Source organism: Paroedura picta, chromosome 2 (genome assembly GCF_049243985.1).
Source record: "Paroedura picta isolate Pp20150507F chromosome 2, Ppicta_v3.0, whole genome shotgun sequence".
In the NCBI taxonomy this organism is placed as follows: domain Eukaryota; kingdom Metazoa; phylum Chordata; class Lepidosauria; order Squamata; family Gekkonidae; genus Paroedura; species Paroedura picta.
The window spans coordinates 135,261,804-135,289,591 of NC_135370.1; the positions used below are offsets into that span (position 1 = coordinate 135,261,804).

At 43.8% G+C, this 27,788-nt stretch overlaps 1 protein-coding gene across 1 annotated transcript; it reads left to right on the forward strand.

Annotated features, from left to right (window-relative positions):
* KATNBL1 (katanin regulatory subunit B1 like 1) lies at window positions 1-27,788 on the forward strand. The gene is made up of 10 exons (XM_077322941.1): window positions 1-411; window positions 13,180-13,307; window positions 15,125-15,165; window positions 16,054-16,336; window positions 21,317-21,435; window positions 21,808-21,858; window positions 21,945-22,034; window positions 23,231-23,320; window positions 24,621-24,714; window positions 26,398-27,788. Exons 2-10 carry the CDS (start codon window positions 13,194-13,196, stop codon window positions 26,428-26,430), a joined length of 915 nt encoding a protein of 304 aa, XP_077179056.1. The 5' UTR covers window positions 1-411; window positions 13,180-13,193; the 3' UTR covers window positions 26,431-27,788.

Consider the following 27,788-nt stretch of genomic DNA (forward strand, 5'->3'; position numbering starts at 1 on the left):
GGTCTAAGACGACTGCGGAGAGGGCGACTGACGAGGCGGCGGGCCTGCGGGAGAGCCGGGCGTTCCCGCCGCAATCCACCCAACCGTCTACAGGGGCCGCCTTTCCTTCCCTGCGCGCCCCAAGGGCCAAGCCCGGCTGGGCCGTTGGGCGTGCGGGGATGTGACTGGCGCGGAGCAGGAGGAGGCGGAGAGGCAGCTGGCCTACGCGCCTCAGCAGCTTAGCCGACGCTGCGGCCCCAGCATGCAGTGCGGCCGAGTTTGAATGGCGCTGGCTGAGCTGAGTGGGCCCCGGCGCTAGGACTCCGCCGCTGCCCAATCCGGCGGCTTCCATTCGAGGCCGGGCCAGCAGCAGCAGCAGCAGCAGCAGCAGCAGCAGCTACGATAGTGGCGCTGGACCATGAGTGGCAGCAGGTGAGTTAGCCGCCGAGGGCGCGGGACTTCCTGGACTTGCTAGCGGGTGGTCAGGCCGCCGTGTACACATGGCGCGGCTTTCCCCTCTCTGCTTCCGAACGGGCGAGGGTCAGCTTATGCTCGAGCACCTGGTTGGGGAGGGCAAAAGGGAGAGCTGCGGTCGCGTTCCTTCGCTTTCCCGAGGCGCCCCTGGGTGCGGAGGCCCATTGCTTGCTGTTCCTGTTAGGAGGAGTTCTCATGGGCGGGGAAGGAGTTGGCTAGTCTCTACCTGTCGAGTACTTGTTGGGAAGGCTACACCTGTGTCGGGACAGGATCGTAGACCCGGCAAGTACTCTCCGCGAAGTTTATCCTCGAAAACAGGGCAGCCTTAAATCAGACATGCCACCCTTGCTCTGGAAATGCAGGAGAATGTGGGATTGTATCTAACGTGTTTTTAATAAATACTCTTTTTCTACAAAAAGCAGATGAACGTGAAACGTTCTTACAAAGGGTCTGCTCTGTGTATGGCTCCGTGTTGCCTGATTATACAAAAATAGGCTTGATGATGGTGGTTTTGTTTTTCTGTTAACAAAAAATGAACACATCAGCAGTATTGAATGTGTTTCTGAATGCCCCATCTGTAAAGGAAGTTAGATGTGCAACAGGTTGTTTATTAACTCCAGAACTCATTGGCTGTTGGGAAAACCATTTTTTTTTTGTTAATTTGGGGCACTTTGAATAAATGGATAATTTCTAAAAGGTATGTTTGTAAAACTCTATAACGATGGAGGTTGACACTGGACACCTTCAAGACCTCAAAAGATATTAGAGGGTGTGAAAAAGGCTTATCATTTGGAGTTTTCATCTGATCCTGGATTTAAGCATGTTGTGCAGAGTGCTGAGTTTAGTAGTATTTGAATGCAGATTTGTAAATTACCCCAGCTGATCTGTGAAGAGTAACAATTGTGCTTTGGCAGTCAGGTGTGCCCTGTTCTACTAGCTGTTGCAAATCTTTCGGTACTGAAACCTCTTCAGTTAAATAATATTATCATTATATTCTGAACCTGTTGAAATTTCTGAACACAATTTTCTAGGGCAGCTCTATAATAGTATATTAATAACTTTGAGCAGGAAAGATTGAAACTGCTATGCAAGTTTAAGCTGATGACAGACCCTTCATGCCAAAGTACCCTTCAGGTGACTCACTCACCTGAGTGACCAGAATAGCTTTCCTTACCATTTTTACCATTGAGATACCCCTGAAACATTCTTCAGGCTTCAAGAACTCCCAGAGGTGGTGCGGTCATGCAGAATAATTGGGAAGTACACAACCACCAGGGGTCCTTCCCTTTCCCACCCCATCCATGCCTATAATTGGCCTTTGGGGGATTGACATGACCATATATGGTTGTATCACCCAATAAATGTTTTACACATTTAAAAAATGTATTATCTTGAGGGGCCATCTCTTTAAATGTGTTCCACAGAGAGCTCTTCGATCAGGCAATTCCAACCAGCGGAGAATCCCTGGCCTGGTGGAATGAGCTCCCTGCTGAGCTCAGGGCCCTGTTGGATATGAGTTCTGCAGGATGGAGCTCTTCCACCAAGACCTATCATTGAAGCCAGCTAGATAAATAGCTAGATAACAACTATATATCAGGCCTAGCTCCTGCTCCCTTTGCCCTCCTTTCTTTCTCCCCTCCCCCTTCCCCATATGTTAACATCTGCTGGCTACAACCTGACTCTTTAATAACTAAAAGTGATGCAGAAGTGTTGAATTGTGGTTTATATAATTTTAATCTGGTTTTATTTTATGTACTACTGTTCTGTTGAGGTTTTTTACCCTGAGATTGGTAACTGAGAAGAGCAGTATATAAATCAATCAACAATAAATAAATATTCAACTCATCCTTCAGGTGGTCGCAGAAAATGAAATTGTGTTTTTTTCCATAGTAGAGTGTTTCTGATTGTCCTTCTGTCATTAAACCCTGGGTTTAATGAAAGCCTGGTTGAAAAAAGCCTGGTCCAGAATAACAAACAGTTCTAGCAGCATTACCAGAATGCAAATTGTTATTAATTGGGGGGAGGGGTGTTGTGTCATCTAGAGTTGAGCATTGGTTAGCCACATTGCCATCATATCTAGACTGAAATTTGGTTAATAGTCCTCCTCCAGTCTTTTACCACCTCCAGGTACTTCTTCACATCAGCTGAACTCTCCTGGCTTGGATAGAAATGAAGAGGATATCTTGTCATCAGTATATCAATGACACTTTACCTAATAGTTTCACATAGATATTATAAATATTTGAAAGAGGAACTTTGTGCAACTTGATTGGAACAGAATCATGGCATCAAACAATTGTCCTTCAGTACCACCTTCTGGGAACTATTTGTCAGGTGGGATTGGAAACACTGCCTTGAACAAGAAAAATATTGTGGCTGATGATATTACAGAGACTCTAAGATCTACGGCATTCGCCCAGTCATTCTGACAGTACAAGGCATCCTTTGAGGCTACCATGTCTGTTTCAGGGCCAATCCAGTTGCAAACCAGATTCAAATAGGTATAGAAGCTTAGGGTCATCCAATGTGGCCTGAAGGTGAGCAGAGCAGCCATCACCACCTTAAAATACCTAGTCCAACCAAGAAAGACTACTGAACTAACTGATCATCATAGTTATTAAAGCCATCTGGCTCTAAAATAGGTTTTTAAAGAAGTTGCCAAACAGTAGTCTTCTACAATGGTCAGAACTACTCCCTCGTGTAATTAGCGATTCATCTTCTCCTGGGCCCAGCCTAGTTAAATCTTATAAACAGGAAGAGCACAGATTGAGGTAAAAGTATAAGCAAATGCATCCAGTTTCATTATCCAAGGCTTCAGATCGTCTTCATTCTGAATCAGTGTTTTGAGGCTATGGTCATAGAGGTTTTATCCTGCTGTAACTCTTACTTCCATTGCTGCTAGCACTTCAGCTAATGTTTACTGGCCAGCGGTCCATCTAGCCCAGCATCCTGTCCCACACGGGGCTTGTCTAATCCTGGGACCCAGGGTGTGATGATGCCTAGAGACTTCATTATGGCACCCAGATCAGCAGTCACATATTGAAAGGGCCTGGTGGTGATTCTCATTAGAAGTACAAAGTTTATTTAGGTGGGGGAATACAGGTTAGCTTTTTGTTGTAGTGACAATCAGAGTTACCCCATCTTTATATGCTACAGTGCTTTCCTTATAGCTTTAATTTAAAGATATGACAAGAAACTCTGAAGAGTTAAGGATTAGGTTTTGTGGTAACAGTAATAAGAAAGTATGATCATTTAAAAAAAGAAAGCCAAAGGCTGAAAAATAAGTCTGATGTAAATTTTTGAGGTGACGCATAAAAATGAAAAAAAAAATTGCCAGGACCCCAAATAAAAAAGTTTCTTCCCAAATATTTTATCCCCTTTTACTTATTTTAAAATGTTTATCATACTTTTTTCATTACAGGATTAAAGGAAAGTCTTATGTTCTTTTTTAAAAATCAAGTAAAGCAATCCTTGTCAAGGGATACAGCCAAAGAGTCCTACCAGACTTCGATCATCTCACCTCCTTCATGATACCATTCTATTGCATGGTTACCCTTGAAACAACTCATTATTCCCAAGCTGTAGCTGTTCATACAGGCCTATATGAAGGCATGTTCAGTAACATCTACTGAATAGTGCAGTTGATGCCTGGGTTGCTACAGGGAGAAGAAGTCTTTTAAGTGTCTTAGTCTTAGGATATAAAGGATTTTAAAGGTAAACATTGGCACCTTGTATCAAGTCTGAAAACAAATTGGATGTTCCAAAATAGCCCACGAAGTCTAACCCAGGGGTTATAGTGAATCAGTATGGTCTGGTCAGCTGTGTCCAAATCTGGGTGTCTGATAGAATTGGGAAAAGGTGTTCTTTGTCACTTTGTCAACAAAGCTGGAACAAGGAGTCCCCTAAGTTCTGTAGTGATGGTCCAGAGTATTCCAAGTTCATCCAAAGCAGGCAGCACAGCCCTGGGATATAGAGTTAGCCAGCCAGCAGAACCTCCATTTTATCTAGGTTCAGTTTTAGCTTTTTTTCTTCTCAACCATTTGATCAGTGTCTCAAGATTGTAGCCCAGAAAGGAGACAGAAGCTTCTGGTGGCTTTTAAAAATATAAAGCTGAGTGTGCTTAGCATAGGAATGTATAACTCCAACAACATCAAAGATAATCCTTGTGAGATTTCATTCACATGATTCGGTATCATTCACAGTCATCCTCTATGTATGGCATGTCAGAGTTTGAAACATTCAGAAACCATTCTGCATACACCCATCTTCAGCTCTGAGCATCTCAATGAGATCACATATTTATTGGTATCAAATGCCTCAGGTATTATCCATTTGTAAACCGATCATCCACCAGGGCATTTAAAGTCATCTCTGTCTCATACCCAAGCCTGCAACCAGTTTGAAATGGATCAGAGGCAGGTAAGCTGGGCATTAAGTCTGTACCAAGCCATTGTGGATGTAATACATTTCACTTTGATTTTGTTACGTCATTTATACTCTCCCCCTATTTCCCCTAATGGCTTGCATTGTTCTTTTGGCCACTTTATCCTTACAGAGTTAGGTTGAATGTGTCATTGGTCCAAGGTCACCAAACAAGTTTCTGTGGTAGAGAGAGGATTTAAACCTGGTCTCCCAGACCAGCACTTTTAAGTGCTTCATCACACTGGCTCCTTTATAAGTTGTTAATGTGAATGTGATGAGAATGAAACAGTAAATCCTCATACTGTGTTCTCCATCTGTGGCAAATTTGTAGGCTTCCTGTTTTGTATCAAACCTTTTGTTGTAACATCTGCCTCCAGTGCTTTAATAACACGGTTTGATGAAAATCCAGACGTCTTGTGTCTTGATACCAGAAAAAATTGATGTTCTTTATCATTTGTGGGGTGTGTGTATGTGTATCTGTGTGTTTAAGCCAAAATAAACCTTAATCTTTTTTATGACAAGTTGGGTCCAGGCAACCCTATCTCAGTTTGCTTTCCCCAATGAGCAAATTACTCTCCCTGCCCGGCCATTGGAGAAAATACAGGAGGAAGGGCGGGACCCCACCCCCTGCCCGGTGTCATTGTCCCTAGTCAAATCAGACTCCAGAGAAATTTAAAAATGCTTTTTTTCCTGCATTTCATTTGCTACTTGTGCAACTGTAAACAAATAAATGATTTCAGGGTTCTATCCCAGAGAGCTAATTTAAGGTTGTCATACGCTCTTCAGTAGATTACTCATATAATAACTGATGATTTCAGCAGAGCTAAGTAGCTTGACTAAACAACTTTTAATTTGCTAAACAGGATGACTTCAATGCTTTAGTTCTGGAAGTGGCAGATTGAGCAGCTATCTAGATTCTTAATTCCCCTTTGTAAAGTCTTCAGGCAGGATGGTTGGGTAAAAATGCCAACCATTCCATACGTGTCACCATAGTTTACATTCTTCTAAAAATATATCTGATTTTCATGAAACTGTAGTTTCTTCACACCTGTTATTTTATACAAGTAACATATGAAAGCTGCTTTTATCCTGACAATCACTACCACTATTAACAATAAAATATGTAATCTTATAAAAGTAGTGACAAAGCATGTTATATAGTCAAAATGGTGGGATAAAAAAGTGCATGATGACTCTAAATATACCCAATGTAATTGTGAACTCAGGTTTCAAGCTGGAAATGGGGAAAGCTGACTGAATTCAGCACTTATTCTTCTCCTTACCATAGTTCCTATCTCACATGTCTTTTGTCCATGGAGGTCCCATTATTCTCAGCATAGCCCTTTGGGGTTGAGAGGCCCCTTATTTGCTTCTTGTGCAGCTGGACCCATAGATTGATCCAAGCCATAAAATACTCCTGATTTAGTTTCCTTGAAGTTAATTACAATGAATGGAGGAACTAGTGTTTAATTTTTCTTAAATTAAATTTAAAGTGTAATTGCCATAGTCAGCACATTGGAAGGATAAGTTTGTATTCATTGCACACCCTTGTTATGCTAATTATAGATGAATATCAAGTACAACTTTAATATGAATTGAACTTGCAGGAGACAGAAAAATTAATGCAAGATTCTAGAAGAACTTTTAAATAAATTCAGAAATGTGATGCTGTTCAAAAATATAAATTTAATGAAATATTCAATGCTTCTGTTAACTGACCATGTAGAGAAGTTAGGCATGTTCTTAATATGTCATTCAAGAATAAGTGAGGAAGTACGTCTGCTCAACCTGGATGGTGGGCAGCTATCACTGGTTTGCTCCACCAGGAACTTGGATGTGATTCTGGATGCTACCATTTCATTGGAGGCCCAGGTCACAAGAGCAGCATGGCTAGCATTCTACCACCTTCACCAAGCTAAACTACTAGTGTCCTACTTGGCCTTGGAATACCTAGCCACAGTGATCCACATGATGGTCACCTCTAGGCTAGACTTCTGCAACTCGCTGTACACAAACACACTTTGATGCAGAAACTACAGCTGGTCCAGAATGCAGTGGCCAGGCCCCTCACAGCAATACCATGAAGGCCCCGCATCTGACCCATTCTCGAACAATTGCACTGGTTAACACTCGAATTCTGGATCAGACGTAAGATTTTGATAATTACCTTATGTGGTCTGGGCTCAGTGTCCCTGGGCTCAGGGACCAGCTCTCTGCCTCCCTCCCTCAAATAGCTCTACATACCGCCACCTCCAACCAGCTAGTGATCCCTGGCCTCAAGAAAGTCCATTTGACCTCAACCAGGACCAGAGCCTTCTCTATCCTGGCCCCACCTGGTGGAACGAGCTCCCAGAGGAGACCAGAACCCTAACAGAACTAAAACAGTTCCGCAGGGCCTGGCTCATGTCAGCCAGAATCTACAACACCTACAGGCCCCTGAATCTTCCTCCCTGGAATCCATGTATCTGAATCTACTCCATGGACCTGTTTGATTACTAGTTTGTTAAACTTCTGTTACTTACATGTTATCTTCTGTTACCACTGTTATTGTTAGAATCATAGAATCATAGAGTTGGAAGGGGCCATACAGGCCATCTAGTCAAACCCCCTGCTCAACGCAGGATCAGCCCTAAGCATCCTAAAGCAGTGGTCCCCAATCTTTTTATCACCGGGGACCACTCAACGCCGGGGACCACTCAACGCCTTTTACTGAGGCCCGGTGGGGGGGTAGTTTACTCCTCTACTCTCAACCACTGCCTTAATGCTCTCTGATCGCTATGGTAATGTTTAAACATCCCTTCAAAATAAGATACAGACATGCCACAACAATGAACATAAGGAACATTTTATTTTCATGGAAATTTTAACTCATGACAATGACAAATCAATGGGAACCCTGAGCTTGTTTCTCTGCAACGAGATAGTCCCATCTGGGAGTAATGGGAGACAATGACACCCAAAGTGTGTTGTAAAGGGCCGGAGGGATGAAGTAAAGGGCCGGGGAGGGGGGGAAGGCGTCCTTCGGGGCCCACCTCCAATTAGTTGAAGGACCACATGTGGTCCGCTGCCCACAGGTTAGGGATCGCTATCCTAAAGCATCCAAGAAAAGTGTGTATCCAACCTTTGCTTGAAGACTGCCAGTGAGGGGGAGTTCACCACCTCCTTAGGCAGCCTATTCCACTGATTGTTATATTTTAGTTTTAGATTGTTTGTTATATTTTACCATTGTTATATTTTAGTTTATTGGCAAAATTTAGTTCAATGTAAAATTTCTCACATTCCATCTAAACCACCTGAGCCCCAGGGGAGGGCGGTATATAAATGTGATAAAATAAATAAATAAATTTGGTTGAGATCAGTTGAAACTAAACTGGGCCCCCAAACTTTCCTCCCTTGAACCCATATTCATTCATTCATTCATTCATTCATTCATTCATTCATTCATTCATTCATTCATTTTTATATATCACTCTCCCTGGAGGGAGGTATATAACTGACCAACAATGGGTCTGTTAGATTGTTAACTCTTTTAGAATGTTATTTTCCCTATTTATTGTTAGTACTACAGGCAAAGCCTGTTGTATCCAGGAATACAACAGGTGCTAGAGCTTGGCAGTGGAAAGAGGAAGGGGAGGAGTTGTCCAGTCTGTAAAGGCATGGGGTTGAATGTGTGTTGTGTGGGAGGTTGTGGTGGCGTGGTGACAAATGAGGGCATGGGTGTGGAGATATGGGTGTCAAGAACCTGTGGTGTGGAAGGTTTATTGAGTATGGGAGAGAACTGATCTTTGGGAATTGCGGCATAGTAGTTACATATGAGCTTTCCAGAACCATGTCTTCATATATGTGAAGGGGAAATCAGACTGGAGACTCTTCTTAGGGGGAAATTACATGGCAACCAATTCCTCCCAGTTCTTCATTCAACATCATTTCCCTTCTTGTCCCCCTGCCCTAATACACAGTACACAGGTGTCTACCCTGCTTCTTCTGTCTCCATTTTTTTTTACTGTTGATAAAATGTTATGTGGCCAAATGCTTCTTTCACAGCTGCTCCTTAGAAGAAGAGCTGGATTTTTGTACCCTGCTGTTTACTACCCAAAGGAGTCTCAAAGTGGTTTACAAACATCTTTTCTCTTTGTCTCCCCAGAATAGACAACCTGTGAGGGATGTGGGGCTGTGAGAGGTCAGAGAGCTGGGAATGGGCCGCAGTGACCCAGCAGGCTTCAGGTGTCTCAAAGCAGTTTCCAATCACCTTCCCTTCCTCTTCCCATAGCAGACTTTCCTTGAGTGTGGTGGGGTAGAGAGCCTCACTTGGAAGATGGCAACCCTAAGAGGAGGTCCCTCTATGCACAGCAGTCTTGACCTTAGTCAGATTTATGCACACCTAGGTAGTGTGGAATTCCAGAAGATGAATCCACACCAATCTGGCAACCTTACCTCCTCTCTGCAATGTTTTCTTGACCTAAAATATGTCAGGGGATGCTAGGTAGCTGTGGGGGCATTACACACTTTTGAGGCTCCACTTTCAGACTTCAAGGAATATGTTCAGACCTGGGACAGCCAACTTCCAGGTGGGGCCTGGAATTGCTGCTCATCTCCAGACTATACAGACCAGTTCTGCAGGCAAAAATGACTACTTTGGAGGGGTGATTGTGAAGCATTGTATCCCCCTGAGGTTTAGGGAAGCCAGCCTCCACGTGGGGTCCAAGAATCCCCTGGAAGTACAGTTCATCTCTAGGCAGTTAGGCTGAAGGGAAAGCTCTCCCCCCCCCCCTCATGCACCCCTTCAAAAGGAATGCACATGGCTCCAGAATCCACTTGGCTGCTAGGCTGGTGATGTCTGCCCTTCTGAAGCCTGAGACCTACTGCTGGCAACCGCACAGCCAAGTCGTTGCCTGATAAAGGTGGATCACCTAGTTTTCCCCAAAGTCTCACTGTCTACTTTCCTGTAAAGCTAACTACTCTTGAAATTCTGGGCCACTTATGTCTTGGAGTTCATAGGAGTTTATATTTACCAGGCCAAGCTTGAAAAATGTCACGTTAGTTCCCATGTCTCTCCAGCCATTTCCTTGTTCACTATTTACAGTTTCAGGCTGTAAATATTCTTTATTTAGATCTTCCTGAACTTTCCAGACTTGCAGGATTCATATTGGTCTGTCTGTCTCTCTGCACCCAAAATACAAACAGTTGCTGGTAAGGGCTCGCCAAAGCCCATAGCCCAGGAGGGACACACCCACAACCACTCTACCCCAAACACAGTCTGTGAGCCTCTACCATCCTCTCTAGATCGCTGCAGGCAAAAATGGCTACTTTGGAGGCCGGACTCTGAGGTATTTTATAATTTTAAGGCCCTCCTCCAAACCTCCAGGAATATCTCCAACCCAGGGGTAGCCAATCTCCATGTGGGGCCTAGAGAGCTCCTGAAATTACAGCTCATCTGCAAAGTATAAAGACCAGCTTCCCAGGCAGAAAGGGCTCCTATGGAGTTTGGACACAGTTGAGGAGAAGAAACATTTAAGGTCTCCTACACAGGTTGTTGTGAAGTTGAATCACTTGAGGCCTACTGCATGGGGCTGTTTTTTGACTGACATTCCCCACAATACTTTACAGAGCCGATGGCCTATCTATATATAAAAATTGGTTGATAAGAGTATAAGGAATCAACCACTGAAGAAAAATTGTGAAAACGGAGTATATCTAGAAACCGTTTTGGTTGGTCCTTAAAAAATTATTGATATATAAAATTTATTGTACCAATTGCCTTGGAAAGGTTCTGTTTTTCTCTGTATATGTTTTGAACCTTTCTTCCTTTTTCGTATTGTTGTTTCTTCCCTCAAGCAGCATGGCCGGCCACAGCAATATTTTAAGTGAGAAGGGGCTTTTCTGTGGCCTCCCTGTCAGCCAACTGTTTGGCCAGAAGTGGAAAGCTCCCCCCGCAAAAGGAATGCCCACTCCATGCCCTCAGACTCCCCTGCGTTGCTCTTGGAAACTCCTTCCTCCCCTCAGTCAGGTCCTGTCAGAGGCTCCTTTGCAGCAGGCCTGAAGGGGGGGGGGAGGAGGAGGGAGAGCACTCTTCAGCCTCCTGCCAGCTCTGTCAGGGTTCTGAGGCAATTTGCAGTTGGACATGACAGTTAGGACAGCCCTTGGGGTGAAAAGGGCTGGCGCATCCTGTCCAAACCTCTGTTCTCATCCCCCTTGGCAGCCCTAGTGACCTCCTCTCCTTGTGATCAGGAGCAGACTGGCAGCGATGTCTCCAGATTGCTCCTGGCTGGGCTGGGTAGGCGGGTCGGGAGGTCTTTTGCGCCTCCTAACTGGTTGGAACTCTGGTCTGTCCTGGTGAGGGCCCAATCGAATTGGCCCCTGGCTGCGTGCATTTTCCATTTGGCCCCTCTGCTTGTCAGTCCGGGGCCAAGGGGCCAATTGTTGCCCCCCATCCCGGACTGAGCCCACCCACACACCCCTTCGCCTTTTATTTATACTGCGGAACGCAGTTTACAGATTATTACTGTTTCCTTTCATTCCATATAGTCATTGTTTGGTGTATTGTTCTTGTTTTCCTTCCATGTAAACTACCCTGAGCCTTAGGGGATAGCAGTATATAAATGTAATAAATAAATAATTGACGATAAGGCATTTTGATGTTTATCCTTATCCATTGTTTTTAATATTTGTGAAACAGCCCTGGGGGTGGAGAGTATCCTGGCGGTTCGAGTTGGAATAGGGCCAATCAGGGTGCGGCCAGCAAATCTGGCCACATCCTGATTGGCCCTGCACCTACAGCCCCCACCCCTCCATCCCTGGACGCTAGCCACTTTGCTCTTAGATGCTTCAGGAGCCAGCAAGAGAGAGATATACAGAGACACAGAGAGCCCTGCCAAACCACAAACCAGCTCTGATTACTTGCTATGGCTCCTGCTGTGAGGGAGAGAGAGACAGAAACAGCTGCCCAAACGAGCCCTCATTCCCTGCTACAAAAAGGCCTGATTACTTCCTATGGCTCCTGCTGTGACAGAAAGAGAGAGAGAGAGAGAGATCTGCGCCTGCCGGTGTCCCTTGGATCCTAGCTCCCATTGCATTCCTGGTTGCAATGGGCTTTCTTGCTAGTTTAGAAATATTTCATTCCATCTCCCCAGAAACTTGGCCACAGAAGGTTATAATAAAAACAAAGCATTAAAAGAATATTAATTACAATTAATCATTAAAACCCAGCTCCAAATAAATAAAAGCATAGATCATAAAACAGACCAAGAGGTTAATATATATATATATACCAAAAATTCTGAGGTCAGGATTTGGTTACCATTTAATGGTCTCTCCTCTATATAACAGCAACTCCCCCCCCCCCATTACAAAAATCATGATGGTGCTAGAGACTTTGACATATTTTATTAGTATACTAGAGATCACACCCGTTGTATTCACAAATACAACAGGTGCTAGATTGGGGGTGTGGGCTGGAAGAACTCTGTGGATGGCCTCCCCCTGCCCCCCAGGGCCGAGAAAGGCTGCAGGCAGCTGTTAGGGAACTCACTGGCAGGAGCAGCTCTCACATGGCAGGGATCTGCATCCTCGGAGGGAAGTGGAAGGAGGTGGTCAGGGGTGGGAGATGGAAGGTGATTGGCTGGCTGCTGGACAGACAGTCAAGTCGGTTGGAGGAAGCGGCACATGGGTGGGACAGCAGCCCTAAGCATATGTTAAGCGCTGAGTGGCACTAGAGCCATGAGACACGCTTCTCCTCTAAGGCCATACCAGAAATATATTATGTGGAACAGATAAGCAGCCAATGTGATTCAGCCAATGTGATTTTGTTATTGTAAATTGATGTTTTTATTAGAATTGTTTTATTGATTGTACAGGTTTGTGTGGTTGTGAGCTGCTGCAAACCAGCTGTCGAGGGAATGGCAGATAGAAATTTAATTAATAAATAAATAAAGGCAAGAGCACCAAAAATAGGGTTTCTGATGCTAATCTTAACCAGTGGCTAAACAATACTGGAGGAGGTAATTCTTCATGTACCCCAAGGATGCCCTGGTTGAAATCCATTTAGGACTCTAGGAAGCGTAGAAACTTCAGATTTTCACACGGGACTAAATTACTGGTAGGGAACCTTGTTTTCATGTTGAATGTACTGATCTCTGAGGCACTGAACTGTAGAATGGGTGCTTTTTTGTACATTTGTTACTGTGCTCTGTTGATTTCCACCAGTATGCTAATGACACCATGTGATTTTCAGTACTGGACAGTTTTAGAGACTTTCTTAATATCAATGTTTGAGTATACATTAATTTTTGTTTTTCTCGGAAACAGGGATTTTAGAGAGTATGGCATCTGAAGCCCAAAATGTTAGAAAACAGAACCTATTGTACCTTGAGGGTCATACTGTTGATCTCCGTAGAAAAAGGAGCTCTCATTTCATTAATAAGAACATGAAGGAGGTAAGTTGTTTTTTTTTCTTTATTGCATATATATACCCCCATCTTTCTGTGCAGTGGGGAATAAGCTCAGTTTACATAGTTCGCCTCTTCTCCATTTTGTCCTCATAGCAAACCAATGTGGCATGTTAGGCTTGACAGTGTGTGACTGGGTCATAGCAAGGTTATGTGGCAGAACAGGAATTCAAACCTGGGTGGCCTAGATCTTAGTTCAGCATTGTTTCCAGTACACGACACTATATTATTTAGTCCAGAGACTCTCTTCTAGAATATGTATTCTACTTGTAGCTTGTACATCAATATGAATATTTGTTCCAAAAGCACATTATTCTAGTGTTTGATCTCCTTTTTATCCCACCCTTCCTGTGAGAGGAGCTTAGTACTTCATAAGTGGTTCTCTCCCCCATAACAAACTTCTGAGGTAGGTTAGGTTTAGAGAATATATGGCAGGCCCCCACTCCTAAGGAAAGAGCTCCAGACTGCTAGGTATACAGGGGTGGGGGGAGTAGATGGGGGGTTAACTCCAACTAATAGTCATCTTTAATGTGTCTTTATGTACGGGAGATTTTAATAGGTTCTGTGTTTTATCATTGTAAACCACCATGAGTCTCTGAGAGCGGTGGTATATAAATCAAAGAATAAATAAAATAAATATAAATAAATAAATACAGTGAGCCTTACAGTTGAAAGGTTTCATTCTAGGTCCTATCATGCATAATGCTTATCACTGGCATCTGCATTTTTACTCTACTTAATTATTTTGTCAAACATGGCAATTCTCCTGAAATTTGGCACATAATTATAGCTTCATGCAAAAGTGTTAAGCTGGGACCTGGATATATTTTAGCCTTCAAACTTTTATCAGTAGAAGAATGTTCCAAGAGCTTTGATGGGGAACTACTGTCCATAAATTTGAGGCCATTGAACCTCAATATATAGTCAAAGTATTGTAAAGAACATAACTTCCAGTGTGTCCTGCCTCTTAATTAATTATGCAGGCATTTATAATGGCCACAATTCATCTTGGTTTCCAGGATTTATTGCATCTGAGTGATGAGGAGTCCCCTGCCTTGTCTGTGGGTATCCTGCTATTTTTGTTATTGGCGTATGGGCCAACCACTTTTCTATTAGATATAGTGATGATTTGGATTTGAAGAATACACGAATTGGCTGTTAATGCTGGAAAACATACAGAAAATGACAGCTAAGTCTCTCTGAATATTTCTAAACAATAATTCTGCATACAATGGGTTATCTGGAATCATTGCTAGTCTCAAAGTTGTATATAGTAATGGGCACAAACTGTGACAAGCCAAAATCCATATCATGCGGCCTCTGAAGAAATCTCCATGATTTGGGGCATGGCTTGAGGTGATTTGGAAAAAGAAACACTCAGAAACTGGCACAAAAACCCAGTGGGGATGGTGTTTTCCAGGCTTGGAAATACAAAGGGAACCTTCCAAAGCTTATCAGATATCACTGCCTGCCCATATCTTTAGCATTCTCATTATTAGTGGAAATAATATCCAGATCTATAAGCGCATTGCCTTTGCCCTTGTAGTTTTAGACAAAGAAAGTCTACTTGTGAAAAAGCTGCTGATGTCACAATTCCAGCTCTTGTCAAGGATGTCACAATATCCTGGCTTTCAACTAAATGTTAGGTTTTGATTCATGGTTTTGGTCCTTCAAAACAACAACAATTTTTCCCCCTGTGTATCAGTTGTACAGCACTTGTAACAAAGTGAAAAGTCACCGTGTACTGTAAAGTACGTAACTTGTAGCAGCTTAACACAAGTCTTAACACAAGCTTGTATTTCTAGGGTAAGAAACCTGCAAAACATTTGGCTTCTTTCACGAGCAGGTAAGGACAACCTTTTGTTAATTCTGGAAAAAGAACTGTACTGTATACCTCCAGAGTTCAGATATATAATAAAGATATATAAAGTGGTAGGGACAAGTCTTCTTTCTGACCTATAGTTGCAGGGGGGTAGGCCAATTTGTTAGGTTTAATGGGATCTTAGCCTGAATCTTGATCTCTGATGTAGAATTACATTGAGCAGAGATAGCAGTTGATCAGTGGTTTAGAGCTGACGTACACATTTTATGGTTCAACACTCAGCACAGCTCACCAGCCCTGTAGGGTGATTTATTGTCAGTCCTCACACTGTTTCTATTGCCTATCCAGGACTAGAGAAAGAGTCTGCTTCCTGCAGACTGCCGGTATGTTCAGTATAGTAGATAGCAAGGTATGCAACACTATTTACTTGAAGGTCGTGATCGGGCTGCTGAAGTCACCACTGTCATTAGTAATCTGTTTCCACCTTCCCTTTATTATACATTTCTGGAAGCAATTGGAGATGCATGCGAAACTTGGACAATGTCAAATGCCAGTAAAATGTATAGATGCTTTAAATGTAATTTATTGTAAATTCATTTACAAAAACATCCTACATTTATGAGAATGTTGTTTTGGAAGTAAATATCTATTTCGTTATTTGCAGCATTTATAGTCTACCTTCCTCAAGAAACTCAAGGCAAATCACAGATTGTTAAAAACTAATAGACAGCAATAAAACGGGGAAAAAATTAAAATCAATAAGCTATAATACTGATTTTTTTTTTAGCTTAAAATGTTTAATTATTTCAAGTAGTCCTGGGGGAAAATGTCAGAAACCATACAAAGTTGCATATGTATGTAATACACATGATACTTTGCCCAGCTAGTAACTTAACTGTCTTCTTGTTGCAGAACAACAGTTGGACAAACTGTGACCAGCCCCCATCCTCTCTTCAGAGTAGTATACTGCAAAAGAAAAGTTCTCTATTATTCTCCAAAGCCTTGTTTCAGAAAGAAACAGCTCCCTAAAGTTAGGGGCTGTGACATGGCAAATAAGGAAAATGAACTGGCATGTGCAGGTAATCTGCCAGCAAAACTACCTGCTGATGGTCGTACATTCTTACTGAACTCCAGTGATTCTGGCCGCTCTCAAGCAGAAAGTCCTTCATCAAAATATAGTGGATTTTTTTCAGAGGTATGTTAAGTTTTATCATGCTATGCTTGTTTTTTTCTTTAAGAAATAAAAATAAAATCCTGATGGTACAAAATAGAATAGCATATTCCAGCCAAGAATGCCAGGAAATAATGATAAAAGAGCTCCTTTCTGCCCTGGAAATAAGTCATTTCATTTCACGTTTAATCAAGGTGTGTCTTAAGCACAGGAAAACCAATGAGACTCCATGGTTCATGTAAGTTCTGTTGTATTGCTGTCTTTGTGTTGTCAAAGCATCCAAAGCAGTGACTCCTGCTATTACTGAGTCTGCTAGTCAATGGGGTGATAGATTGTTCCAGTCCTCTCTCTAAAGGCACAGTGAAGAATTATGTATTCCCTAGCAAACAAATGTTGGCCGTTTTTGAGTTAGTGGTTAAAACTTTTTCATAAGGTTTAGTGGGTGGAATTGGGTTGGGGGGGCTAGGGTGGGATATTTCAGTGCGACCTAGGAGTGTTAGTGTTAAGGTTCTAGGGCAGCTAGTTAGCTGAGGGTTTGTTCCCCTGGGAGTATGATTGGAGGGGTACCGCCACGAGGGGGGGCCCAAGTTGGGGCCGGGATCTCGACCATAATGGGTCGAGGGCGATATGGCTGGGGGAGGAGGTTAGACAAGAGAAGGTCAGAGAGCACTTGTGCTAGTCCTTGGGCCAAGCCGTGGTTACACGGCAGACGCCCGAGGCGTGCTCACTGCCCTTCTAACCTCCGTCCCATCCCCAGATATACGGAGGAGGAGGCAAGCGTGGACCCGGTCTTGGTCCTGTGCAATGCAAGGTCAATCAACAACAAGGCCTCAACTCTGCAACAATTTTTCGCGGTGTCTGGGGCCGACCTTGCATGCGTGACCGAGACCTGGGCGAGGGGTGGCGAAACGGTCGCCTTAAAGGAACTTGCCCCCCCCCCAGGGTTTGCGGTCCTGCACCAATCCCGGGTCCATAGGAGGGGAGGGGGGGTGGCAATCGTGGTCCAGGAGGATTTATCCTACAGGGCTCTCCCGGCCCCAGACATCGGGGGAGTGGAGTGCGTCAGTATTGGGTTGGACTCGGTCGAGAGCTTGGCCATCTGGTTGGTATACCGTCCGCCCAACGCCCAACCAGATGTCCTGCCGAGCTTGCTGGAGGCGGCGGCCGCCTGGGCCTTGCAGTACCCCAGGCTTTTAATCTTGGGGGACTTCAATGTCCATGCGGACGCGCTGCCCCCAGGACTTGGCTCGGACCTAGTGTCGGCCATGGCGACGCTGGGGCTCTCGCAATTTGTTGCTGGGCCCACCCATCAGGCCAGCCACACCCTCAACCTGATCTTTGGGGCAGGGATAGAGGTGGTTCTGGATACAGCTTTGGCCGTACCATGGTCAGACCATTATGCCCTGCGGGCTCGGATCAAGATCCCACCCCCTCCCCAGTTGGGCGGCGGGCGCATTTTTGCCTGCCCAAGGGGACTCATGGATCCAATTGGTTTCCAGAATGCTCTGCGGGACCCAAAACCTCCCGGCATCTCGTTAGCAGCCATGGTGGAGGACTGGCAGTCCCGCCTGTCGGTTGCCATAGACAAGATTGCTCCTAGACGTCTTCTCTGCCCTTGACTCAAATGGGCACCCTGGCATACTGGGGAGCTCTGGGAGAAGAAGAGGGAATTTAGACGACTAGAGCGAGTGTGGCGGAAGGCCTGTGATGAGGCTACAAGAACATCTCATTGCAGGTTTATGAGGGTGTATGAGATGGCAGTGAAAGCGGCTAAACGTGACTTCTTTGCCGCGGAAATTGCATCCGCTAGCTCTCGCCCAGCTCAACTATTTAGGGTTGTTAGATCTCTTACCGCCCTGGAAGATGGGCGCCAAAATAGTAGGAATTTGACCATCAGCTGTGAGGCATTTGCGAGCCATTTCACGGATAAAGTCTTGTCGCTCCGCCACTCCCTTCCAGCTACAGTTAATACAGTTAATGAACTAGAGGCCCGTTGTCCGCCTTTGGAGGTAACGTTTGATGGCTTCAGGCGGCTCTCTTTATCCGAAGTGGATGGGTTGCTGGGGAGGATGAGGGCAACCACCTGCCCCCTTGATCCCTGTCCGTCTTGGCTCCTTAAGGGGAGAGATGGACGAATAGGTGAGCAGCTCAGGGATATTGTTAACTGCTCTCTCCAGTTGGGGGAGTTTCCTGAGGTGCTGAAGGAGGCCCTCTCCTCAAGAAGCCCTCCCTGGACCCACATGACCCTGCAAGCTACAGCCCAGTAGCGCATTTAGCGTTCCTAGGTAAGGTGGTGGAAAGGGCTGCGGCGGACCAGCTCCTAGCGTTCCTGGAAGATACTTTGGCACTCGATCCATACCAGTCTGGCTTCCGCCCTGGTCATGGGGTGGAGACTGTGTTGGTCTCCTTGTTGGATGACCTCCGTCGCCAGCTTGACCAAGGTGGCTCTGCTGTGCTAGTTCTTTTAGATCTGTCGGCCGCGTTTGACGTGGTCGATCACGAGCTGCTAGCGAGCCGCCTCGCCGGTACGGGGATAAGGTTTACAGCGTTACGCTGGATACGCTCCTTCCTCCAAAACCGGACACAGAGGGTAGCCGTGGGAGAGGAAGTATCGGGCCCTTACCGGCTCCCTTGTGAGGTCCCACAGGGCTCGGTGCTCTCTCCTACATTATTTAACATCTTTATGCACCCTCTGGCTCAACTGGTACAGAGCTATGGGCTGGGTTGCCACCAGTACGCTGATGACACCCAGCTCTTTCTCCTCATGGATGGCCACCCGGACTCCCCCCCCAGATCCATTTGCCAGATGTTTGGAAGCCGTAGCTGGATGGCTCGAGCAGAGTCACCTGAAACTCAACCCCTCCAAGACGGAGGTTCTGTGGTTGGGCCGTAGGGGGGCAGATCAGGAAGCGCGCTTACCCCTTCTGGCCGGGACGCAACTTAATATAGCGTCTCAGGCCAGGAATTTAGGGGCGACCATTGATGCCTCACTAACACTCGAGGCACAGGTTAAACAGGTAGCTAGCCGGGCATTTTTCCATCTTCGCCAGGCTCGGCTACTAGCGCCCTATCTGTCCTCCGAACACCTGGCCACAGTGATCCATGCGACGGTCACCTCTAGACTAGATTTCTGTAACTCGCTCTACACCGGCCTGCCTCTGGGCTTGATCTGGAAACTGCAACTCGTCCAAAATGCGGCTGCTAGAGTCCTCACAGCTACACCATGGAGGGCTCACATCCAGCCAGTTCTGAGGCAGCTGCATTGGTTACCGGTCGCCTTCCGGATCAGGTTCAAAGTTTTGGTTTTGACCTTCAAGGCCATCCGTGTTCTAGGCCCAGCATATATGAGGGACCGCCTTTTGCCCTATAATCCCCCGCAGGGCTTTACGCTCTGCGGGGGCTAACCTACTGGTCGTTCCCGGCCCCAAGGAAGCCTGCCTGGCCTCGACTAGGGCCAGGGCCTTTTCAGTCCTGGCCCCAACCTGGTGGAATGAGCTCCCGGAAGAGCTGAGGGCCCTGCGGGAATTACCAGCATTCCGCAGGGACTGTAAGACGGAGCTCTTCCGCCAGGCTTATAACTGAGGCCGGGCGGAAAGAAGATCAGCCCCCCCTCACAAACTGGCGGTAGAGAGCGTCACCCCCCCCCCTCCTGTAGTTGAGGATGCGGAGAGCAATCACTGCCATCACTGTAAATTATCGGATTTTATTGTCATTTTATGGTTTTAGGGGACGGGGTTATGTAAGCCGCCTCAAGCCTTCGGGGGGAGGCGGGGTATAAATATAAATATAATAATAAAAATAATAATAACTGGCTAATTCTTTATATGTTTTGGGGCGAACGTATCTGAAGGACCACCACTTACACTCTTACGAACCTACCCAACTGTGGTCATCTCCAGAAATTTGGCTTCAGGTGCCCCTGCTTTATGAGATTAGGTGGGTGGCAATCCAGGAGAGGGCCATTTCATTCTCAGCATCAAAACTCTGGAACTCTCTCCCCAGGAAGATTAATCTGTTCTGTTCTGTTGCCAGCTTCCAGAAGCAAGTAAAGATTTTTTTTTTAAGAATTTGGCATTCCTGCAGTGATCCCTCCTTCTTGACCAATCTTTCAATTGGTTTTAAATCTTTGAATGTATTTTTTCTGTTTTTAATTGTTTTAATGTGTTAGAAGGAGCCTCTTGTGGCGCAGAGTGGTAAGGCAGCAGATATGCAATCTGAAAGCTCTGCCCATGAGGCTGGGAGTTCAATCCCAGCAGCCGGCTCAAGGTTGACTCAGCTTTCCATCCTTCTGAGGTCGGTAAAATGAGTACCCAGCTTGCTGGGGGGGGGGGGGGCTAAACGGTAATGACTTTGGGAAGGCACTGGCAAACCACCCCGTATTGAGTCTGCCATGAAAACGCTAGAGGGCATCACCCCAAGGGTCAGACATGAGCCAGATACCTTTACCTTTACCTAATGTGTTAGAAGAGTTAATTTTAATGGTTTTAAATGACATTTTATTATATGTATTTTATTTTGTTAGCTGCCTTGGTGGCTCTTGTGAGGGCAGAAGGGTAGGATATCCATTTTGTAAAATAAAATGCATGCTCTGTTTAGGCTAACCATTGCTTTTCTTTCACATTCAAATGCCATGGCTGCTGTGCTGTTCTTTCATGGTCAAATATACTGGAGTGGTATGGTTGCTGCCTTTGTAGAAAGGAGCAAGTGAGATGAGCATGTTTGAGCCATCACTTCTTGAAGCATTGTTTGCAGGGATATTTTGGGACTGAATGTCAGGTTTAGCATTAGAACGCATGCTATAGAAAGTACTACTATTAATAATTGCTATTAATAATAATTGATATCAATTCTTAATAATTGCACAATTATTAATATAGCATATGAGCCAGAACAAGGTGTACTTGGGTTTATTTATTGGTGGTAATGATACTGAACAGGACTGGGGGGAAATGTAGGCGAATTTATCATTAAATGGCTCACAACAAACCTTTTTCATGTACCTAGGTTTCTGAAGATCATGACACTATGGCACAAGTCCTCTTCAGTAGAAATCTCCGACTGAATGTGGCTCTAACCTTTTGGAGAAGAAGAAGTATAAGTGAGCTCGTAGCCTATTTAGTAAGGTAAATTTGGGAAAGATTGTGGACATGATCCAGCCAGCTATAATGGTACCACCTAGATGAGAAGTGTTTGATGAACTCCATAGAGTTCTGGCTTTGTTTTAAATCCTTTCTGAAATCTTGTAGTTTTACACAGAACAGCTGTTTCCTATACTGCACCTCTCTTGTTGCATTCACATGCCAATTGGTAGGGGAAAGTAAAACTTTATTGAACCAGTAAGAATTCTCCATGGGTGCAGTGTCTGCATTTGCCTAAATCAAACCTTAATAGTAATTTAACAGACCCCTGTTCTTTGCTTAACTTGAGAAATAATTTATTTCTCTGATGGTACTGAGCAATATCTAACTATCTTTTTTTTTTACTGCTGTTTCCAGGATACAAGATCTTGGTGTAGTGGTAGACTGTCTTCCTGTGCTTACCAGCAGGTATGTACAAATCTAGAGGAGAGTTTGAGTAGCATTCACAGTCTAGAAACTGCAAGTTCTTGCATACTAATATTTTCTTGTTTCAGTTTACAGGAAGAAAAACCATATATTTCTGTTGGCTGCTGTGTAGATCTTTTGCCATTAGTAAAATTACTGCTTAAAAGCAAATTTGAAGAGTAAGTTGAAAAGCATTAACATTTATTATAAAGTTTTGGATGCTAACAACATCTGCAGTTTCTTGAACCACCAGACCTTCATAGAATTGCATGTCTGCATAGGGTCCAGAGAAAATCTAGTTTGACTTTCTTGTGTAACACAAACAACTTCAACTACTCACTTACTGCTTGAAGTATGCTGTAAATAAGTGATCATGTTAGATGTGCTGTCTCCCACACACGGTGTAATTTAGCCTGGCTAAATGGTGCTTAATGCATATTCTTAAAAAAAAAATAATCACACAGAAAGACAAAAGCCTAGGCTTGCTATCCTGAGTGATCTGGAAGAAAATTTTTTCCTGCCAACAAACATGATAATCAGATACTTTTGACTCTAAACAGAATAGGTCCTTGTCCATTTCCAAACTGATTATTTGCCTTAGGGTCTATGCCAGGGGTACTCCAACTGCGGCTCTCCAGATGTCCATGGCCTACAATTTCCATGAACCCCTGCCTGCATTTGCTGGCAGGGGCTTATGGGAATTGTAGTCCATGGACATCTGGAGACCTGCAGTTTGACTACCCTTGGTCTATGCTGTTTGGAAGTGAGTTTTCCTGCCTTAGCACACCAAAATGGTAGTTATGTGCAACTCCAGAATTTTATATGGCTTTCTCCAGTCTTTCTAAAGTCTTTCTATTTTGCAAGTTTTGGCAAATATCACAGCAGAGCCTGGATGGCTGTTGTGTGGGTAGGAAAGTGTGGATTTTCTGTACTCTGTCCCAGTGGCAGCCCTTTTCCACCTGTCGACAGGGGTCTTGTTTTTGTTTAAATTGGAAATGATATTGGTGCAGCATGCAAGAAAGGGTCACAAGTAGGGTTGGCCACTTCGGCATCCGAAGCAGATGTTCGTGCCCAAAGCAGCCCGTACCAGGGGGGAGAGGGGAGGTATGGGTGCTGGCATGCGCACACACGCAGGCACAGAGTTCTGTGTGCCTGCGTCTCCCCTCCCCCCCCCACGCTGTGGCGCTGCCTGCTTTGGGTGCGAGTGGTCGCTGTGCACACCGGCACGGACGTCCCCCCCTACACACACACAGCACTGGCTGCTTCGGGCGCAAGAAAGCCTGTTCCGCTGAGGAACCACTCTGTCAGAAACTTCTTCCACATGTTTAGCTGAATATTCTTTTGAATTAATTTTATCCCATTGGTTCTGTTCCAGATATGTGGTAGTTGGTTTAAATTGGCTGCAGGCTGTGATTAAAAGATGGTGGTCAGAACTTTCTGCCCATACAGAAAAGATAGAGGATGGGTAAGTTGCTCATCTTAAATGTGCTGCTGAAATGTGTGGCATTTAATGTAATAGTTGTGTTTTAACTTACATTGACTCCTAAGTAGTGAGTTGGAATGACAGCTGCAGAGTGAATGTATAGTTTTCATAAACTTGTTATTTGGAAGAATAAATACAGTCAAAATTAAAGGTGCATTTTGTAATTTTTCATCCAGGCTGAAAGAACCCTGATATTACTGACCAGGTAGTAATATCACAGCTCTCTCAGCCTCACCCACCTCACAGGGTGTCTGTTGTGGGGAGAGGAAAAGGAAGGTCATTGTAAGCCGCTTTGAGACTCTTTCTGGTAGAGAAAAGTGGCATATAAAAACAAGTCCTCTTCATAGCTGTTCTTCAATTGTTGGGGCCCAGGTGGCTTTCACCGATGCCTACTGATGGAGTGAAGAAGCAGCAGGTGATTGCAGTGCATTCCTGAAGATCAATGAATGCTGGCTCAATAAGTCATGCCTACCTTTCCTTTTTTCTTTTTAAAAAAGTTATTGGAGGAGGGAGAGCCCATCCTGTTCCCTCCTGGAAACCCAAAATACCAATGAAATTCCAGAAGTAATTAAATCTCTTGCCAGTGGTTGGTGGTGGGTAGATGCATCCAATGATCCAAAATGGCTAATTTTGGTTATATTTTTGTTTGTGATATATCCGTATATACGCTCCAATGACCATGTTCACAAAGTATTTTCTTGCTTAATACAAAACCTTTAATCCTAGAATATTGTTTCCCTTGTGCTTTTCTCCAGCTTTTCCAGAAGGTTTCTTCTGTTGCTAGCACTTCTGTGTTTGCAAGAGTCCTTATATACATGGAAATTCTAGCAGCACCAGCAACAAGGGAAGGACACCTTTGAATCTAACCACTTGCCTCAAACATGCTAATGCTTACTGAAATATACACTTACTAGTTACTAGAAATCTATATATGCCACCCACACAGTTCAGAGTCATGCTCAGAGCGCTTACAGATGTCTAACTTCTAAAGTAAGTTCTTATTTAGAAGTTTAGAATCTCTGTATTTTATGTAACTGGTAAAAATGACACAACATACATAAACTGAAAAAGAATTGCATTGTAGAAAATTCAACTTACTATGCAAAATAATGCATTGCTTAAGTCAATAATAAGATTGTTATAGTTCTTGCTATTGGACATAACCTAGCATTAAGGTCTCCATTACATACCATCAGACAATGGTACCTTACTGAAAGTCTGCACTGAGAGAGCTACCCTAGTAGATATCTGACATATATTGTTCCATATCTGTTTCTTCTAGAAATATTCAGATTTTAAAACAACAATTAAGTGGATTGTGGGAACAAGAAAATCATCTTACTTTGGTTCCAGGATATACGGGTAACATAGCAAAGGTATGCTTTCAGTTATATTTATTAACCAAAATAATTAACAGGTTATACAAATTTAATAGTAAGCGGCTTTATTTCTTTAAAATATATTCAATGACTCAATCAGTTGGAAACTCAAATTGTCTGTTTGGTGTAGTTTGTATAATGGTTAGGATTGCGGACTTCTAAACTGGTGAGCCGGGTTTGATTCCCTGCTTCTCCTCCACATGCAGCCAGCTTGGGTGACCGTGGGCTCACCACGGCACTGATAAAACTGTTCTGACCAAGCAGTGATATCGGGGCTCTCTCAGCCTCACCCACCTCACAGGGTGTCTGTTGTGAGGAGAGGAAAGGGAAGGCGACCGTAAGCCGCTTTGAGACTCCTTCGGGTAGAGAATATCGGCATATAAGAACCAACTCTTCTTCTAGATATCAGGGATGTCAATACATGGCCTTTTTGATTTGCGGTGAGCCCAGCAGACGGACTGACTGCCTACTCACAGTGGCCAGTGTGGCTTCTGGCCAGAGCTCTGGCTTGTGCTGGTGAGGAACCAATCGGAAGGCGCTTTGCGCCTTCCAATTGTGCCCTCACCAGACTGGCTAGAACTGCTGTCTGTCCTGGTGAGGGGCCAGTCGAAAGGCGCTTCATGTCTTCTGATTGGCCCCTCACCTAGACCTGTCCTGCCCACTCTCCGCCCACGAAGGGCTTAGCCTTTTATGTAAACAGCGAATGCTGTTTACAGATATCAGCTGAAAAGGCCATATATTCATTTTGTACCTTATAGATTTTACATTTCACATTCTCAGTATTTTTAACCATGACAGTATTGTTCTTTAAGCCTCTATGTATTTAATCTGACAGAAATCTTAACTGCATTGCTGAAGATGGTGTGGGCCACCAGCAGCTCGGAGCTTGGTGTTCTAGGATTTTCGTAAACAGCTAGTTCAAAGACATCTGTTTATAGTCTTGGTATATGGTAGGCCTTGGTTTGACATGATGCCAGGTTTTATTCCCAGTCAGTGAATCCATCTCATAATGTTGAAATTCACACCTACATTTTAGTTACCTTCTTCTAAGGAGGCAGGTAGAATATTATGATTTTATCTGATTTAGACTGGAAGATTCTTATCAGTGTCTGTATGCAGAGTGGACAGTTGAAAGATGACTTAATTGGGGAGTGACTTTTTACCTGTATAAAGCTCTTATGTCAAGAGCTGTTTCAGGCACTGAATTTGGTGAATGCCCTGGTGCTACTCTGAGAAATTGGACTAGATGCAGATTAAATAAAATTCTTTTTAATAGATTCTATGCCTGGTGTGGAAATTCTTGCCCTCCACAATGAATGGAAGTATCTAGGGCAAGGACATCAGCAACATTTAACTCCATGAGAATGCTTAGGCATAATTTTTTCCTAGGTACCTCTGTTAGGACAGTAACAGGATCTGCTATCCATGTGAATTTTTAGAAGAAAATGTTATTTCAGCAAGATCAGGCATTTCTGTAGTGTACAGCTCAGTAGATCATTCTGGAAATATCCATGTGGATGAATAATTCTGAAAATGTGCTTCAGGTTTGGGAGTAGACACCACTAGGCAAAAGTCTTTGATGGTGCGGAGGATCAGGAGTGGCATATTTTTGGAATCCTTACGGTGCACCATGAATTCCTTTGAATTAATGTAACTGACTTTCCTCTTCTCTTTTTTTAGGATGTGGATGCTTATTTATTGCAGCTGCACTGACATTCTTGGAAAACATAGTGTGTGGATATGGATGCGTGCGAATGCAACTGTATTGGCTAAAAAAGCCTTCCGAGAGCTCTCGACAGTGTACTAGTTTGAAAATGGCACCTCTTTAAGAACAACTGTGTTGACAGAAGAGGACTAAACCTTCAGTACTGTTTGCTATAACCACTAAAAACCCATCTGCTTCACATTGAAGTGGAAACATTTCTAAAAGGAGCAACTTTTACTTCAGTGAGGTGAAAGTGCACTATGATAATTGTACATAATGCCTTTGCTGCATTTGGGGATCTGTTCAGTTAATTGGTGAAGTCAGGAAATCCTGTTGTGTTTCTTCTGCATCATCATTGTATAAAAAACATCAGTGCTTAATCATGACGATGGGATTACAGAACCAGTCACTAGGAACCACAAGAGATCAGTCACCATAAATATTTTTAATTTTTTGTTTCTTTTTTTGTTGGCGTATGAACTAGAAAAATGTTTTTTGTATATGTGTGTATATATTGGAAAATATGTTAAACATTGATCTGCTGTATTAAAACTCTGAAATGTCTGCATTAAAGACTATTTTTGTTGCACTCGTGAGAAAACTATATATAGCCAGAGGCCTTAACTACTAGCATTGCAAAGCGCCAGTATTTTAAGATAGAGCATAGAGAAATGAAGCCTCTTTGTTAAAAGTCATCAGGGTACTGTTTATACACTGTGTACAAATAATTTTAAACAGTTTGTGTTCTTTAAATATTTAAGTGAGTATTTCCACAAATTTAGACAGAGGGGAAAAAAACACTTGTAAATACCAAAGGTGAATCTGTTCACCAAGCATTTTTTAATACTTAAATTTTCTAGTGCTCTGTTCTGTGACCCTTTGACATACATGCATTCTCAATGTTATGTTCCAATAATTTTACTTGGGTTCCCCACCCTGACAGGAACCTCATCTGCTATACTCCAGATACTTCTATCCCCTGCTTCAGAATGTTGACAGCCAAGATAAGCCTGTGCTTTTTCAGATTGAAAGTGTATGCTACTTCCTGGGGGCTCTTGCGGGTGTACTTGCCCTAAGGCTGTTTTTCTTAACAATTACTCTTAGGTGGAAGAGCAATGCAGTACTTAAACAGAAATGTTTATAGCTGTATTTTGTCCTATTAACTTGTGATTCTTTAGTTCAATCTGCTGTGGTTTGCCAGCTAAATTAAAAAGAGGGTTTGATGGCACCTGTTTATGTAACTAGTAAATGTGCTTATCAAAATAAAATTCTGTGAAGTGCCAGGTGTGCACTAAACATGTATTTTTACAGTACAATCAGATTTATTGTTGGATTAATTTTTATTAAATATGACTTGAGACTTTTA

Coding starts and splice junctions, on each gene's coding strand:
- KATNBL1 (XM_077322941.1), top strand. CDS start 13,194: ATGGCATCTGAAGCCCAAAATGTTAGAAAACAGAACCTATTGTACCTT. Junction 13,308..15,124: donor TTAATAAGAACATGAAGGAG/GTAAGTTGTTTT, acceptor TTGTATTTCTAG/GGTAAGAAACCTGCAAAACA. Junction 23,321..24,620: donor ACAGAAAAGATAGAGGATGG/GTAAGTTGCTCA, acceptor TGTTTCTTCTAG/AAATATTCAGATTTTAAAAC.